The 14,813-nt window shown below is 45.4% G+C and overlaps 1 protein-coding gene across 2 annotated transcripts in view; it reads right to left on the reverse strand.

Annotated features, from left to right (window-relative positions):
• Window positions 1-14,813, reverse strand: part of cdh11 (cadherin 11, type 2, OB-cadherin (osteoblast)) — a 180,521-nt gene that overhangs the window by 75,617 nt on the left and 90,091 nt on the right. For both annotated transcript variants that reach the window (XM_078544661.1, XM_078544663.1), the window contains exon 3: window positions 9,623-10,043. In XM_078544661.1, the coding sequence (XP_078400787.1) occupies window positions 9,623-9,850 (228 nt within the window). In that variant the 5' untranslated portion in view covers window positions 9,851-10,043. The remainder of the gene's footprint in view (window positions 1-9,622; window positions 10,044-14,813) is intronic.

The following is a 14,813-nucleotide window of genomic DNA, read 5'->3' on the forward strand; positions in this document are numbered from 1 at the left end:
AGTTTTGGTGTTTCTAAGGCAGCACCTTTGGTCATTCAGGAAGCCGGTGTGCTGGATTGAAGTCTCACTCCAGGGCTTCAGCACATGAATCTCAGCTATGCAGAGCTGAAGGCACAGCCTTCAGATGCTAAACTTCATGTCCTGTCTGTTCCTGTGGATCAGGTGGATGCTAAAAATCCACTGGTGCTTCTTTGTGTTGCAGTATCATTCAACTTTGCCTCATCCAAACCTTTTTTTTTTTAACCACTAGGCCTAATTATTCCAATGCCCTGACTGCCGCCCATCTTCTACCTTCTGTAAACTTTAGGTTGTCCAGAACTCTGCTCACACTAACATGCACTAAGTCCTGCTCACCCATCACCTCTATGCTCGCTGGCCTTCATTGGCTCCCCATTAAGCAGCACCTCAAATTTAAGATTCTCATCCTTGTTTTCAAATCCCTCACCCCTCCCTATCTCTGTAAGCTGCTCTAGCCCTACAACCCTCCAAGATCTCTGCACTTCTCCAATTCTGATCTCTTGAGCATTCCCAATCTTAGTTGCTGCACCAATGGCGGCCATGCCTTCTGCTGCCTGGGCCTTAAGCTCTGGAATTCCCTCCCTAACCCTCTCCTCTCTTTTTTAGGACACTCCATAAAACCCACCTCTTTGACCAAGGTTTTGATCATCTGCACCAATGTCTCCTTATGAGACTCGATGTCAAAGTTTATATTGATAATGCTCTTGTGAAGTGCCTGGGGACGTTTTGTTACATTAAAGATGCTATATAAATGCAAGTTGTTGTTGTATACTAAAAGGGTTATTGCATTTGCCAACATAATGCCTTTCGTTTAGTGAAAGTCTTGTTAAGCACAAGTCGTTCTTTATGGAAGGGTTTGATAGGCTTGACATAAGAGAAAATGTTTCTGCATGCGGGACAATCCAAAATGAAAGATTATTAATATAAAGTAGTCAATAATAATTTCAATAAGAAATTCAGGAGAAACCCAAGATGTGGTTAGAATGTGGAACTTGCTTCCGCACGGAGTTGTCGAGGTGAATAGCAAACTTCTGCTTAAGGGAAAGTTAGATAAGTAGACAAATGAGAAAGGAATAGGAGGAAATAATTGTGGAGTTAGATCAATTAATCTGAAAGGAAGCACTTATGGAGCATTAATAATGGCACAGACCAGTGGGGCCTCTTTGTCTCTGTACTTTTTATGTAAATAATATTATTGAATTGTCTCCTTCTGATGGTAAGGTATCCCAGCAAGCAGTGAAGCCCCATATTAAAAAGGGCAAGTAATAGAAATGGTGAGAGTTACGGCAGAGATGGTCTGTGTGAGGCTGCTGTTCAGCATGCAGTAATTAGTTTGCTTCTTCAAACATGAAGAGAACTACATGAGTGACAGACTGAGGCCTGAGCCTGAACTAACCTAGAAACTCCACGCAGGAGAATATGATCCTCTCACTCGAGATCACAATCTCCATGCACGCCATACAATTAACTCCTGCTGCCTTTGTCTCTATTCTCTCTCTACGTGAGCAAGAGCTCACAATGGAGGCTGTGTTAACCTACCCATCACAGTGAATGGGGAAACCACAGGGCCTTTATTTTCAACTGGGCGACCCCACTGCAACTATGATCACAAGATAGTCCTTGGCCATGAAGTTCATCCTCGTAGTCGCACTAGAGGCAACCCCATGGAGGTCTAGCTTCATTTAACTGGTGCTCGTTGTGCCAGCAGCCTCTACCAGCATGCCCACAAGGTGCACCAGATGGAGAAGGATGCCCACACGAGGACCCTGTGTGTCCACTGGGAGCCTAGGGACCACTATCCTGACGTCGCTCAGCCCAACCGGCTGATATGATGCTACAAACCCAATGGGGAGCCTGCAGATCCAGGCAATGAGTTTGCATGTCACTCTGCAAACAACAAGCACTAAGCAGCAGGATGGGCCCTGCACTAACGTTCCTTAAAGGGCCAGCCACCCAAATTACAGGTAAGGTCATTTTTAAGAACGTCTGCTATTGCAAACCATCTGGAGGTGGAGTGTTCTTTGAGCTGTTGTTGTGCATAATTTGGCAGGGACTGTTCCAGTCTCATCACAGGGAGGGCAGAGGAGCTGGTGACCTGTCTACACAAAGGCTGCAATGGGGTATGGGTGCAGCAGCGGAAGTGCCTCTGGGACTGCAGCACAACAGGGAGATGGAGCAGAGGCTATGGAGAGGGAAAGTTATGCCTGTCAACTTGGTGTGACACTTGGCAGTGACAAGGGGTGTCCGGCAGGCCAGACAATGCACCCAGCATCTCAGCTGCGTTCTCCTGTATTCTGTCCCATGCAGGTCCTCATTGGAATCCTCTGCAGCAGAAAGTTCCTGTGACCTCGCCTCCTGTCAGTTGGCAAACAAACCATTCTTTACCCCTGGCTGGGCTGAAGCCCACTCGTGCTCAGTGACTCACCGTGTGTTGATCTCAGCACTATGTTAACCTCCAAGGTATGTACAATACTGGTGTCTGGACTGGTGGTTGAGAGTGTCAGATAAAGTGACAGGACTGCTTCATCATGAAATACTATTGCTTTCTCTCCTCCTTCTGGAGCTGGGGGTAAGTGGGTGTCTAAAAGCAGGAACTCAGAAGGGGGTGGTTGTTGTTAGAGTGGTGGGAAGGTGGGGGTTGTGGAAAGTAAAAGGCCCTTGGTTGCATCACCAAGAGCTATGCCAGATAGCAGGATGAGGGTGAGCTGTGTGTTGAGAAGGGGCATTATAGTGTGGCACATTTGCATGTACTGGAAGCTACATATATTAATACACAGGGCCCTGTTCTTTGCAGATACAAAGAACATGGACACACATTGTGTCAGTTTCAACTAAACAAAATAAGTTCCGACCATTTACTAGTTCATTCCCCAGGGCAATGTTTTGACTAATCAGAGTCAAGCTGCCTGGTTTAAATTTCAAACAATGTTTGGCAGTTAACTGTCAGTCACCATCAACTGTTGCATTCTCCATGGCAAAAAACCCCACCAATTAGAGTCCACTTGCCACCCAATCAGCACTCTCTTCTCATGCATATAAATATGTTGTTTTCCCTGACATTGGTATTAGCAAACTGCTCTGATGAGTGCGAGGTGGCGAGGAGGGAGGCAGGAGGGCCTGAAAATTAGGTGGGTTGGCTTCAGGCCTGATACCTGATATCTTCCCACCTCCATCGGAAGTAAGTTCTGGTTAGGAAAGCCCATGGTTGACCTTCCTACCCCTTCCTACCCTGCCTCCGCTTGAGGTCCTTAAGTGGCCAATTAACAACCACTTAAGGTCTTCTTCCCGCCTCCGCTGTGGTTCTCTCAGCTCCAGGTGAGCCTGCTGACACGTGGCCTGCGTGACTCATGGAATTGTGCAGACTGCACGTCAGCGGGAGGGAGGGGAGTCCGCTAATCTGTGAGCAGGGGTCACCACTGACAACCACCCCCTGCCCTTGCTGATGCCCCCATGACCCCCCCCCCACCACCTTCAACAGCACTTAGCATTTTCCTGGAGCTTCACCGGGTATTGATCCAGCAGCAGCCACAGCCTCCTCTGAGTGCAAGAGCTTCCAGCTTCTGATTGGCCAGCAATTTTAGGTGGGTGGGATATCATATCCCAGGGCCCTCAGTCGGGAGGAAGGTCCACCGCTGTTCTCTTAAGTGGTTGATGGACATAAGATAGAGTGGGCCTTCCTCCTAAGAGTCAGTATGGGTGTCTCGCTGCTTTCTCAGGTAGCGCCGTAGACACCCGCTGAAAATGAAAGATCCTGCCCATCATCTCTGCCCAGGGCCCAGATCCTTTCTCTTGAAAAGCTTCTCCATGATAATTAGCTCTCTAGCTCCACCCAAAGGCTTAAGCAATCAAGCACAGTTACAAAGATCTGTTACCAGACCATCATAATCAAACACAGATCAATCAAACCATTGAACAATACAATGCTGGATGGCACGATAGCCAGCTCCATGATGCTGAGAGCCTTCACCTCTGTAGAGCTCAAAGGATGCAGGTGTCTTTATTCCCCACCAGTTCTGCTCTGCTCCCTTCTATTATGTACCACCTTGTCTTGCAAGAGATAGGACAAAATGTCACTGATTGTGCAGCAGTATGTTTGGGTAATGTTCCTTCCATAGTTGAATAGCTGGAAGTATATAAAAGGTAGCAGAAGCTAAGTGTGAGAGAGTGAGGTGAAGTATCTGGATGTTAGGCCTAAGTCCTTGACTGTCAGGGAGTGCTACTGGGTGAGTGAAAGGAGTGTGGTGCATTGAGCAGCACGAGGGGCTGGTGTTGTGGTGGGTAGATGGTGTCATGTGAAAATGTGTTCACTGGCCTTGACCATGCTTGTGAGGTTATTAGACTTCTGGTGGCACTGCTGCCAGGCCTGTGGGTCCAGACTCTGTGTATTGGCCTCCGTGGCAACATGCTCCTGATCCCTTTTGAAGGTGGTCTTTGAGGTCTTCTGGCCTCCTGAAGAACCATGGCATTTCTTCTTCTGTCCACCCCCACCAGTAAGGCCTCCCAGTGCTGCATTCGCCATCCTCACTCTGTCCTGGTCGTCTACTTTTCATGTTCCAAATTCCAGCAACACTAATCAGTGTAGTTTCCCTTTAAGAGGGACAGCCTGCCTTCAAGAAGGGCAGACGGGCTGTGCCACATGTTCTCAGCACAATACTGATTAGCCCCATCCCGAGCACAGAGGCAGTCAACAGCGAGAAGCCCACTGGGCTCCATGCTCCAACCATGACAATGAGCAGGGAGCACCAAGTCTGCAGCCGCCCACCTCCAACAGATTCAGGGAGGAACCAGTCACAAATCCTAACCCCCACACCCAAAAGCAGGGCAGCCAAATTTCTTGCCCTTTTAATTTTGCTCCCCAACGCGATGCTGAGAAAAACTCTTCACACTGCACCACGGAACATACGCGTGTGAATAGTTAGCATACATTGTGATTCCATTTCTCACTGTTTTAATGGAGCTATAAACAGTTTCATAACTAGCGCTAAAATTGTAAAGCTGGAATTCTTTTTTCCCCAACAAACGGTTATCAGAATATAAAATTCCAGACCACCTGTGCAAGTCAAGCGCACTGTGACATTTAAGAAGGAGTTAGTAGAAAAATATTGCTGAGGAAGAGCAGGGGCAATGGGGGTTAGAGGAGGTGGTGTGGATGTGCAGTGGCTCAGGTACAGGTGTCAACTATGACTCCGTAGGCAGTGCTCTCACCTCTGAGTCAGGAGGTTAAGGATTCGAGTCCCACTCCAAAGACTTTGGGCATATACCCCAGCACTGTAACCAAGGCAGTGCTGCACTGTGTGAGGTGATGTCTTCCAGTCGAGACTATAGACTGAAGGCCTGCCTGCCCTCTCAAGTGGACACAAAAGATACTGTGAGATTATCTTCAAGGAAAGAGAATATTTATCCCTCAACCAATGTTACTGAAATGGAGAAAGTTTCTCTCTCCACAGACGCTGTTAGACCTGCTGTGTTTTTCCGGCATTTTCTGTTTTTGTTGCTGAAACAGATTATCATCTTGCTGTTCGTGGGAGCTTGCTGTGCATAATTTGGCTGCTGTGTTCCCTGCATTACAACAGTGACTACACTTCCGAAATACTTCACTGGCTGCAAAGTGCTTTGCAGTGTCCCTGCGGCCATGAATGGCGATATAGAAATGCAAGTTCTTTCTGGGCTGAGATGATACCACTGATGCCGACAATGGACATGATTGTTCTAGTGGAGTGCAAGGTTCCGAATATGGTGCCTCTGGTAGCAAACGTAAGGCTGAAAGCCCCCCCCATCACTGTTCCCTGAAGGCTCTGGGGCAGACACAGGTTTACAATAGGCTATTACATGGGCACTGGGCTCTTGTTACTAAGCTTTGCCAGCTGTGAGCACACATTGGGAAGACATGCTTACCTTGGATACCATCATCCATCTTGAAGCAAATAAACCCCCACGCATCTGCACGGGGTATTTTTTTTTTCCTATTTGCATTCTGGGGCCATAACACAGCAGGGGAGCAGTTAGGTGGACGGGGTCAGCAACATTGGAGTGAAATTGCATGCCATCGCCAAATCAGTACATTTACCCTCATGTTTGTCCCAATTGCAGGGTCTTTAAAGGAATCGTTATGGGGCGGAAACACCAATTATCCGTTTTCTTGCCTCTCCTGAGGGAGCATGTTGTTTTTGGGTGGAGTGGGGAGTCTATATCATGATAGACAAGGTGTCGCAGTTATCATGAGACATACAGATTATTTTCCTGTCCGTCATTGTCCGTGTGTTGAAGCAATAAGATTGAGTTCAGTTTCTCAAATCCTATTAGGCCCAGGTAACCATTTTATCCCTTTTCCTGATTTTTGACACTGATAAACTTGGAGAAATCTCACACGTCAATTTTCAGTTCTTGTGACTGGTGACCTACTGGAAAAGAAATAGAGTTTGGAGACAATGATTTGCCAACCCTATGTGCAATATACTTTCATTCCCTTGAGTATACAAGATTAAAGGGTGAGCTAATTGAGGTGTTTAGGATGGTCAAAAGGGGTTAAAAGCTTAGGTAGCGAGAAACTAGTTTCTCTAATGGGTAGGGGACAAGGAGCCAGAACCTTAAAATTGGAGCCTGGCCGTTCAAGGGTGATGTCAGGCAGCATTTCTTCATACAGAGGGTAGTGGGAATCTGGAACACTCTTTCCCTTCAAACAGCTGTTGAGGTTGGTGGTCAGTTGACAACTTTGAGATTTTTATTTTGTTTAAGACATACAGAACCAAGGCAGGTAGATCAGCCATAACCTAACTGAATGGCGGAACAGACTCGAGGAACGGAATGGCCTCCTCCTGCTCAAATATTCCTAAGCTTTAGAGCACCCATTCTCTCTCAGATGCTAGTGATGGATGGCTGTGTTGGAGTTGCTGAGAATGGATGAGGGCTGTGGTTTCTTTATTGGTGTTTAGCCACCAGGTAACTCCATACTCTGGGGTCTACCTGCCTTTCTTCATCACATTCTCTGGCCATGGGAGCCACCTCCTCTTTGCCAGATTTTTCATGCTTCCCTCCCCCTCTTGGATTCTCCTATAACCATCTCCATCTCCTCAAGACCTGTCCCATTAGCACGTCATTTTAAATGCACATCTTCCTGTTGTGGTTACTTTGGCGATTTGATTTGAGGATTTGGGGATTTTGAAAGGAATTGGCGGGTCGGATAGAGAGGGTACTTTTTCCACTCATGGGAGAGTCTAGGGAAAGGAGTAGTACCCTTAAAACCAGGGCCAGGCCAATCCGGAAGAAGTTAGGAAACATTTCTTCATGCAAGGGTGTGGAAGAGCAAAGCGCCCAGAAGGAGCAGTCAATGCTCGCTCACTTAATAAACTTAAATGTGAGGTCAATCGATTTTTGCTAGACAAGATTTTTTCGGGATGTGGAGCCAAGAGTTAAGATATAGATTATACCTGATCTCATTGAACAATGCAACAAGCTCAAAGGTTTGAATTCTGATAAGGACCAGGGTAAATCATACTGCCCTTTTATGTCCACCTGAGTGGGCAGACGTAGGGCCTCAGTTTAACATCTAGTCTGAGAGAAATTAGTATTATTACATAAATCGTACTGGTGAAATTAATGACACTAAAAGCCAACAAACCCCCTGGACTTGATGGCGTAAATCTCACGTGTTTTAAAAGAGGTATCCGCAGAGATAGTGGTTACGTTGGTTTTGACTTTCCAAAACTCGGGATCAGGAACAGTCCCTGTGGATTTTGAAGTAGCCAATTTAACCTCTCTATTCAAGAAGAGAGAGAGGGGAAACAAGATCCGACAGCAATCAGCAGGAAAATGCTAAAATTTATTAATGAGGACCTGGTAACAGGGCACTTAGAAAATCATGATACACTTAGGCAAAGTGGGCAGGGAAATCGTATTTGAAAAATCTGCTGGAGTTTTTGAAGTTGTAGCTAGACAGGTAGATAAGGGCGAACCAATAGATGTAATATATTTGGATTTTCAAAAAAAAAAATCATTCAGTAAGGTTCCATACAAGAAATGATTACACAAATTAGGTGCTCATAGGATTGGAGGTAATATCGATTGAAGATCGTTAATGGGCAGAAGAAAGACAGAGTAGGAATAAATGGTCATTTTCAGGTTGACATTCTGTAATGAGTAGGGTAGCACAAAGATCAGCTCTTGGGCCTCCGCAATTTACAGATTACATCAATGGCTTAGATGAGGAGAGCAAGTGTCATGTGTCCAAGGTTGCTGGTGATACAAAGTTAGGTGGGAAAGTAAGAAAATAAGAGGCATACGCAAAGAGGCTGAGAATGAATTTAGTGAGGTTAAGTGAGTGGGCAGAAATGTGGAATATAATATGGAGAAGTGTGAAAGTTATCCACTTTGTAGAAAAAATTCAAAAGCAGAATTTTTTTTTAAAACGCTAAGACTGGGAAACATTTGCATTCACGATGTCCCAGGAGTTCTTGTACATGAACCACGTACAGAACGTTAACATGTAGGTATCGCAAGCAATTAGGAAGGCAAATGGTCTAATAGATTTTATTACAAAAGGATTGGAGTATAAGAGTACAAAACTCTTACTACAATTATAATAAAAGCAAAAAAACTGTGGATGCTGGGAATCCAAAACAAAAACAAAAATACCTGGACAAACTCAGCAGGTCTGACAGCATCTGCGGAGATGAATACAATTATATTATATTACTACAATTATATTGGATCTTGATGGACCACACCTGGAGTACGGTGTGCAGTTGTGGTCTCTTTATCTAAGGAAAGATATACTAATCTGAGAGGGAGTGCAACAAAGGTTCATTGAACTGATTCCCTAGGGTGAGGGGATTGTCATTTGAGGAGAGACTGAGTAGACTCAGCCTACATTCCTTAGAATCGTGCTTCCTAGACTTTTTCCCACTGTGTCCCCATTTTGACACTTGAAGTTGGTGTGACCCCAGAGTGAGTGGGGTGGGGGGGGCTGCGTGGTGAGGTGGGTAGGGGGCGGATAGGCTATGTGAGGGGGAGAACAGCTGTGAAAGCGGGGGTGGGGCATTGGACAAGAAAATAAATTACGCACGTACAGGTCGTCGGGCCTTGGGTCTGATGTCAGGGCTGATCCATCAGAGCGAATGCTCCACATTGCTGCCTCAGAGGACAGGGAGCTTACCACCCCGATCGCTCGACCTACGACTCCCCAGTTTGGAAATCCCTGCCTTAACTTAGAAGAATGAGAGCTGATCTGAAACGTAAGCCCTTAAGAGGTTTAACAAGGTAGATGCTGTGAGGAGGTTTCCCCTGGCTGGAGAATCTAGAACACGGGATCATAGTCTCCAAATAAGGGATCAATCCCTTATCGACTGAGATCAGGAGAAATTTGTTCACTCAAAGGGTTGTGAATGGTTGGAATTCTCCAAAGAGCTGTGATGCTCAGTTATATTCGAGACAGAGGTTGCTAGATTTATGGGCACTGAGAGGATTAATGGATGTGGGAAGGTGGAGTTGAGGTTGAAGATCAGCCATAATTTTACTTAATTTGAGCAGGCTTGAAGGGCTGAATGGCCTACTCCAGTGCCTATTTCTTATGCTCCTATGAGAAAGAATGATGGAGAGGTAGTCTTACCCTGCCCACGAGTACAGGGTCTGGGCCTGTATACTCCTCTATAACAAAGAATTGATTCCACACCCAGCCTCTCTTGGATCTGTGAAGCACTTGACCTTTGACACCGAGTCCATGACGAGATCGTGTTGACACCCGGGAGCCAGTGGAATTTCTCGCAAGGGCAGAATGACTCCAATGGACAATGCTGAAGCATGCCAAAAAACAATGTAAATAAAAGTCTCGCCTCATCTCGTTTCCAATTTGCCTTGTTTAACTTATTTATTTCACCAGCTGCGACTTGGGAGGTCCAATCGCCACGGAACGGCCCTAACTCTAGACTGAGCAGGGGACTTGTTGTCAATGTTCCTTCATTGGGATGCCTTGCTGCTTGCTCAGTAGTTCATTGCCAGTCCGCAGGGCCAGGACTTCCCGACTTTATTACCTACAAGATCACAAAAAAGATAAGAGAAATCAGATTGTTAGCCCTTCCCTGAAGGAGCAACAGTTAATCTTCCACTCTACAATGAACTGAGATGTAGCCCAGAACACTTCCTCCTTACTGTCTTCTTTACAAGTTAAGACCACCGATCCAAAAAAAAAACAAGGTCACAATGTCAGGGTTGAATGCTATATCGGCACAGATTTTGCCAGGAGAATAATTTTGAGGCTATTCCCGTTACTAAAGAGTAAATCAGACAGCAACTTCTGATGTCCGCACATGCGCAGTTAAACGCGGAAATCATGAAGTTGCTGCCCGAGATGCCCTGTTCCTCCAGAGGCTTCGTTATAACAGTATCTAGCCAAGAGACGCAGCATTGAAACACAAAGAGTGACGTAAAGATGCGATGCTTACCCATTCGATACCCACCAATTATGCCATAAAAAGTTGGGTCTCGTCATTCTAGTGTAAGAACAATTTTAGTGACACGATCAATCTCAATGACTGCCCAACAATCTCTCCAAAACTGAAAATTTACTCTTTTTTTTGAACTGTGGAGTCTCATTCCCTCACTTTTTAATTATTTTCGGTAGTTTAAAGAAAGGTTTTTAAAAATGCATTTATTTCTGTCTCTCAATCTTCTTCCTTTTCCTGCCTTTATTTTGCTTTCTGGACACGATGTTAAAGAATTAGCTGTCCTGACTTACACTTGTGGTTCAGGCATTGCATGCCTCAGTAAGGGTTTTCAACCTGTTTCATTAAAGAGAGACACAGTCACTTGCCCTATTCGCAAAGGTCCCAGGTCTCTTTAGGGCTGACATGCTGTTTTGACTCGAATCACCACATGTTCCAGCATAAAAAACCCACAGCTAGTGAGAAAAGGCAAGTGCATTGATTGAAAGGCGAGTGCTCTTCACGAGCTGCTGAACTCAAACTCTGAGCCATGATAGCCAACTGACTCCTATACCACAAGTATACACACTCAGGTACACACAAAGACACACACGCAGACACATACGCAGACACACACACACACACACACACACACACATACAGAAGAGGTATTCAGGGTTGATGGGTTTGCTATCAGGCTTTTCATGCAAAGTGCTTGGGACATGATTAACTTCACAACATCAAGCTATCAAAGGAAATGTTTTCCTTCACACATGTGGAATTGATAGAGAAAATGTGATCAAAGTGTTGGAGACTGATTGAAATTAAAGGGTGTGCCCATTCATCCTCCTCCTCCGGTGATTTTCTGGGCAAACGTAAATAAGTGATAAAGCATTTTCCATTGGACACCTTGAAGTAAATACAGTGAACACCTCCCGTTTCCTTAGCTTTGTGGGGAAGAAAAGATTGCTCTAATGCAGTGTCCCTAATTCTTCAACCTCCACGTCAGGGAGCAGATGAGGGGCCTTGATTTAGTAGCTCATTGGAAAGACAGCTCCTCTGACAATCCAGCACTCTTTCATTCCTGCACTGGCATGTCAACTGCAATTGTTAAATGACATCGCCCTATCACCGTAACTTCCTCCCTTATAACACCATTGAGAATGTCTGCGACCCCAAGTTCCAGCCTCTAGAGCTTCCCTGATTTTAGGTACTCCACCTTGTCTTCAGCCCCCAGGTTCCTCAGCTCTAGAATTCCCTCCCTAAACCTCTTTCCCTCCATATCCCTCTCGCACTTCAAGCACACCTTAAAATTTGCCTCTTTGATCAACTTTTTAATCACCTGCCCCAATACCTCTCTCTGGGTTAAATTTTGATTGAAAGCACTTGTTGAAGTGACTTGGGACTTTTCATTATGACAAAGGCGCTGCATAAATGAAATTTGTTGTCACTGTTGTTGGTATAAGATTTCGCCTTCTCCTCCATATCGACAAAGATACTGCAAAGGCTACGGGCCCTGACAATATCCCAGCAGAAGTACCAAAGATTCATGCATCAGAACTTGCCTCACCCCTAGCCAAGCTGCTACAGTACAGCTGCAACACAGGCATCTACCTGGGCAATTTTCCACATAACCGGTTATGTCCTGTACACAAAAGCAGGACAAATCTGATTGAAACTTACAGAATACTGAAAGGCCTGGATAGAGTGGACGTGGGGAAGATGTTTCCATTAGTAGGAGAGACTAGGACCTGAGGGCACAGCCTCAGAGTAAAGGGAAGACCTTTTAGAACAGAGATGAGGAGAAACTTCTTTAGCCAGAGAGCGGTGAATCTATGGAATTCATTGCCACAGAAGGCTGTGGAGGCCAGGTCATTGAGTGTATTTAAGACCGAGATAGATAGGTTCTTGACTGGTAAGGGGATCAAAGATTACGGGGAGAAGGTGGGAGAATGGGGTTGAGAAACTTATCAGCCATGATTGAATGGTGGAGCAGACTCGATGGGCCGATTGGCCTAATTTCTGTTCCTATGTCTTATGGTCTTATGGTCTAAATCCAACTCGGTCAATTACTGCCTCATCAGTCTACTTTCAATCATCAGTAAAGTGATGGAAGGAGTTATCAACAGTGCTATCAAGTGGCATTTGCTTACCAATAACCTGCTCACTGACGCCCAGTCTGGGTTCTGCCAGGATCACTCAGCTCCTGACCTCATTAAAGCCTTGGTTCAAATATGGATAAAAGAGTTGAACTCCCAAGCGGTGAGGTGAGAATGACGGCCCTTAACATCAAGACTGCATTTGACAGAGTTTAGCATCAAGGAACCCTAGCAAAACTGGAGTCAATGGGAATCAGGGAGAAAACTCTCCACTGGTTGGAGTCATACCTAGCACAAAGGAAGATGGTTGTGGTTGTTGGAGGTCAGTCATCTCAGCTCCAGGACATCACTGCAGGAGTTCCTCAGGGTAGTGTCCTTGGCCCAGCCATCTTCAGCTGCTTCATCAATTACTTTCCTTCCATCATAGGGTCAGAAGTGGGGATATTCATTGATGGTTGCAAATGTTCAGCACATTCGCGCCGCTTCAGATATTGAAGCAGTCCATGTCCAAATGCAGCAAGACCTGGACAATATCCAGTCTTGGGCTGACAAGTGGCAAGTAACATTCACGCCACACAAGTGTCAGGCAATGACTATCTCGAACAAGAGAGAATCAAACCATCGCCCAATGACATTCAATGGCATTACCATCACTGAATCCCTCACTTCCAACATCCTGGGGGTTACCATTGACCAGAAACTGAACTGGACTAGCCATATAAATACTGTGGTTACAAGGGCAGGTCAGAGGCTAGGAATCCTGTGGCGAGTAACTCACCTCCTGACTCCCCAAAGCCTGTCCAACATCTACAATGCATAAGTCGGGAATGTGATGGAATCCTCCTCACTTGCCTGGATGAGTGCAGCTCCCACAACTCTTAAGAAGCTTGAGACCATCCAGGACAAAGCAGTCCACTTGATTGGCACCACATCCACAAACATTCACTCCTTCCACCACTGACGCACAGTAGCAGCAGTGTGTACCACCCACAAGATGCACTGCAGGAATTCACCAAGACCCCTTAGATAGCACCTTCCAAACCCACGATCGCTACCAAGGGCAGCAGAAGCATGGGAACACCATCACCTGGAATCTCCCATTCAATTCACTAACCATCCTGACTTGGAAATATATCGCCGTTCCTTCACTGTCATTGGGTCAAAACCAAGGAACTCCCTTCCTAACAGCAGTGGGTGTACCTGCACCACAGGTACTGCAGCAGTTCAAGAAGGCAGCTCATCATCACCTTCTCAAGGGCAACTAGGGATGTGCAACAAATGCTGGCCCCGCCAGTGAAGTCACATTCCATGAGAAAGAAAACAAACTAAGATTCCAAATGTACGTACAATAGACAAGTCAGCAATAATTCTTGAGACCATCATTTTAATTTAGCAGTTTACAATGGATCACCACTACCTTCTCAAGGACAACTAGGGATGGGCAATAAATGTTGGACCAGCCAGAGAACCCCAGATCCCGTGAATTAATTTTTTAAAAGCATTGAACTAAATAATTTTGAATATTCCTGAGGGCAGTTGGAGAAAAACTCTTGAAGTGGAAGCAATGAAGATTCCAGGAGACTCCCAAGTCAGTTGTTACAGGTTACAGAATCAAGACAGGTAGATGGAATTAAGATACAGATCGGCCATGATCTCCTTGAACGGCAGAACAGGTTTCAGGCTGAATGGCCTCGTGCCGCTCCTCTGTTCATAGAATTATAGATTGATACAACACAGCTGAAACCCATTTGGCCCATCTTCTCTGTGCCCAGCTCTTTAAACAAGCTATCCAATGAAATTCACTTTCCCTTGCTCCTTCCTTAAAACCTTGCAAAGATTTCCCCTTCAATTATATATCAAATTTCCTTTCTAAAGTTACTATTGAATCTGCTTTCATCATCCTTTCAGGCAGCATATTCCAGATCACAACAGCTCACTCCTACATTTTGTCCTGGGTTGGACATTACCAACACATAATGCAATGCCTTAGGCAGTTACCATAGTCCCTTTCTTCTTTTATCTCCTCTATAGGGAAGGTAAAACGCCTTTAAATACTCAATGCTTTGTCAGATTTAATCTTAACACACTTCTTGTAGATTTTGCACTTGACAATGTTCAAGGCATAATTAGCCCATGGTGTCTGGTGTCTCGTTGTTGGAAATCCCCACCAGGCTTCTATGGAACCAACTTTACTCTTCAATTGCTGTCTACGAAAGAGAATTATACTCAGGATGAAGACACCATTAATGTTGCCTCATCACTCCAATTCCAGCATCAAAAC

The sequence above is a fragment of the Cetorhinus maximus genome, chromosome 6, assembly GCF_964194155.1.
Source record: "Cetorhinus maximus chromosome 6, sCetMax3.hap1.1, whole genome shotgun sequence".
NCBI lineage: Eukaryota > Metazoa > Chordata > Chondrichthyes > Lamniformes > Cetorhinidae > Cetorhinus > Cetorhinus maximus.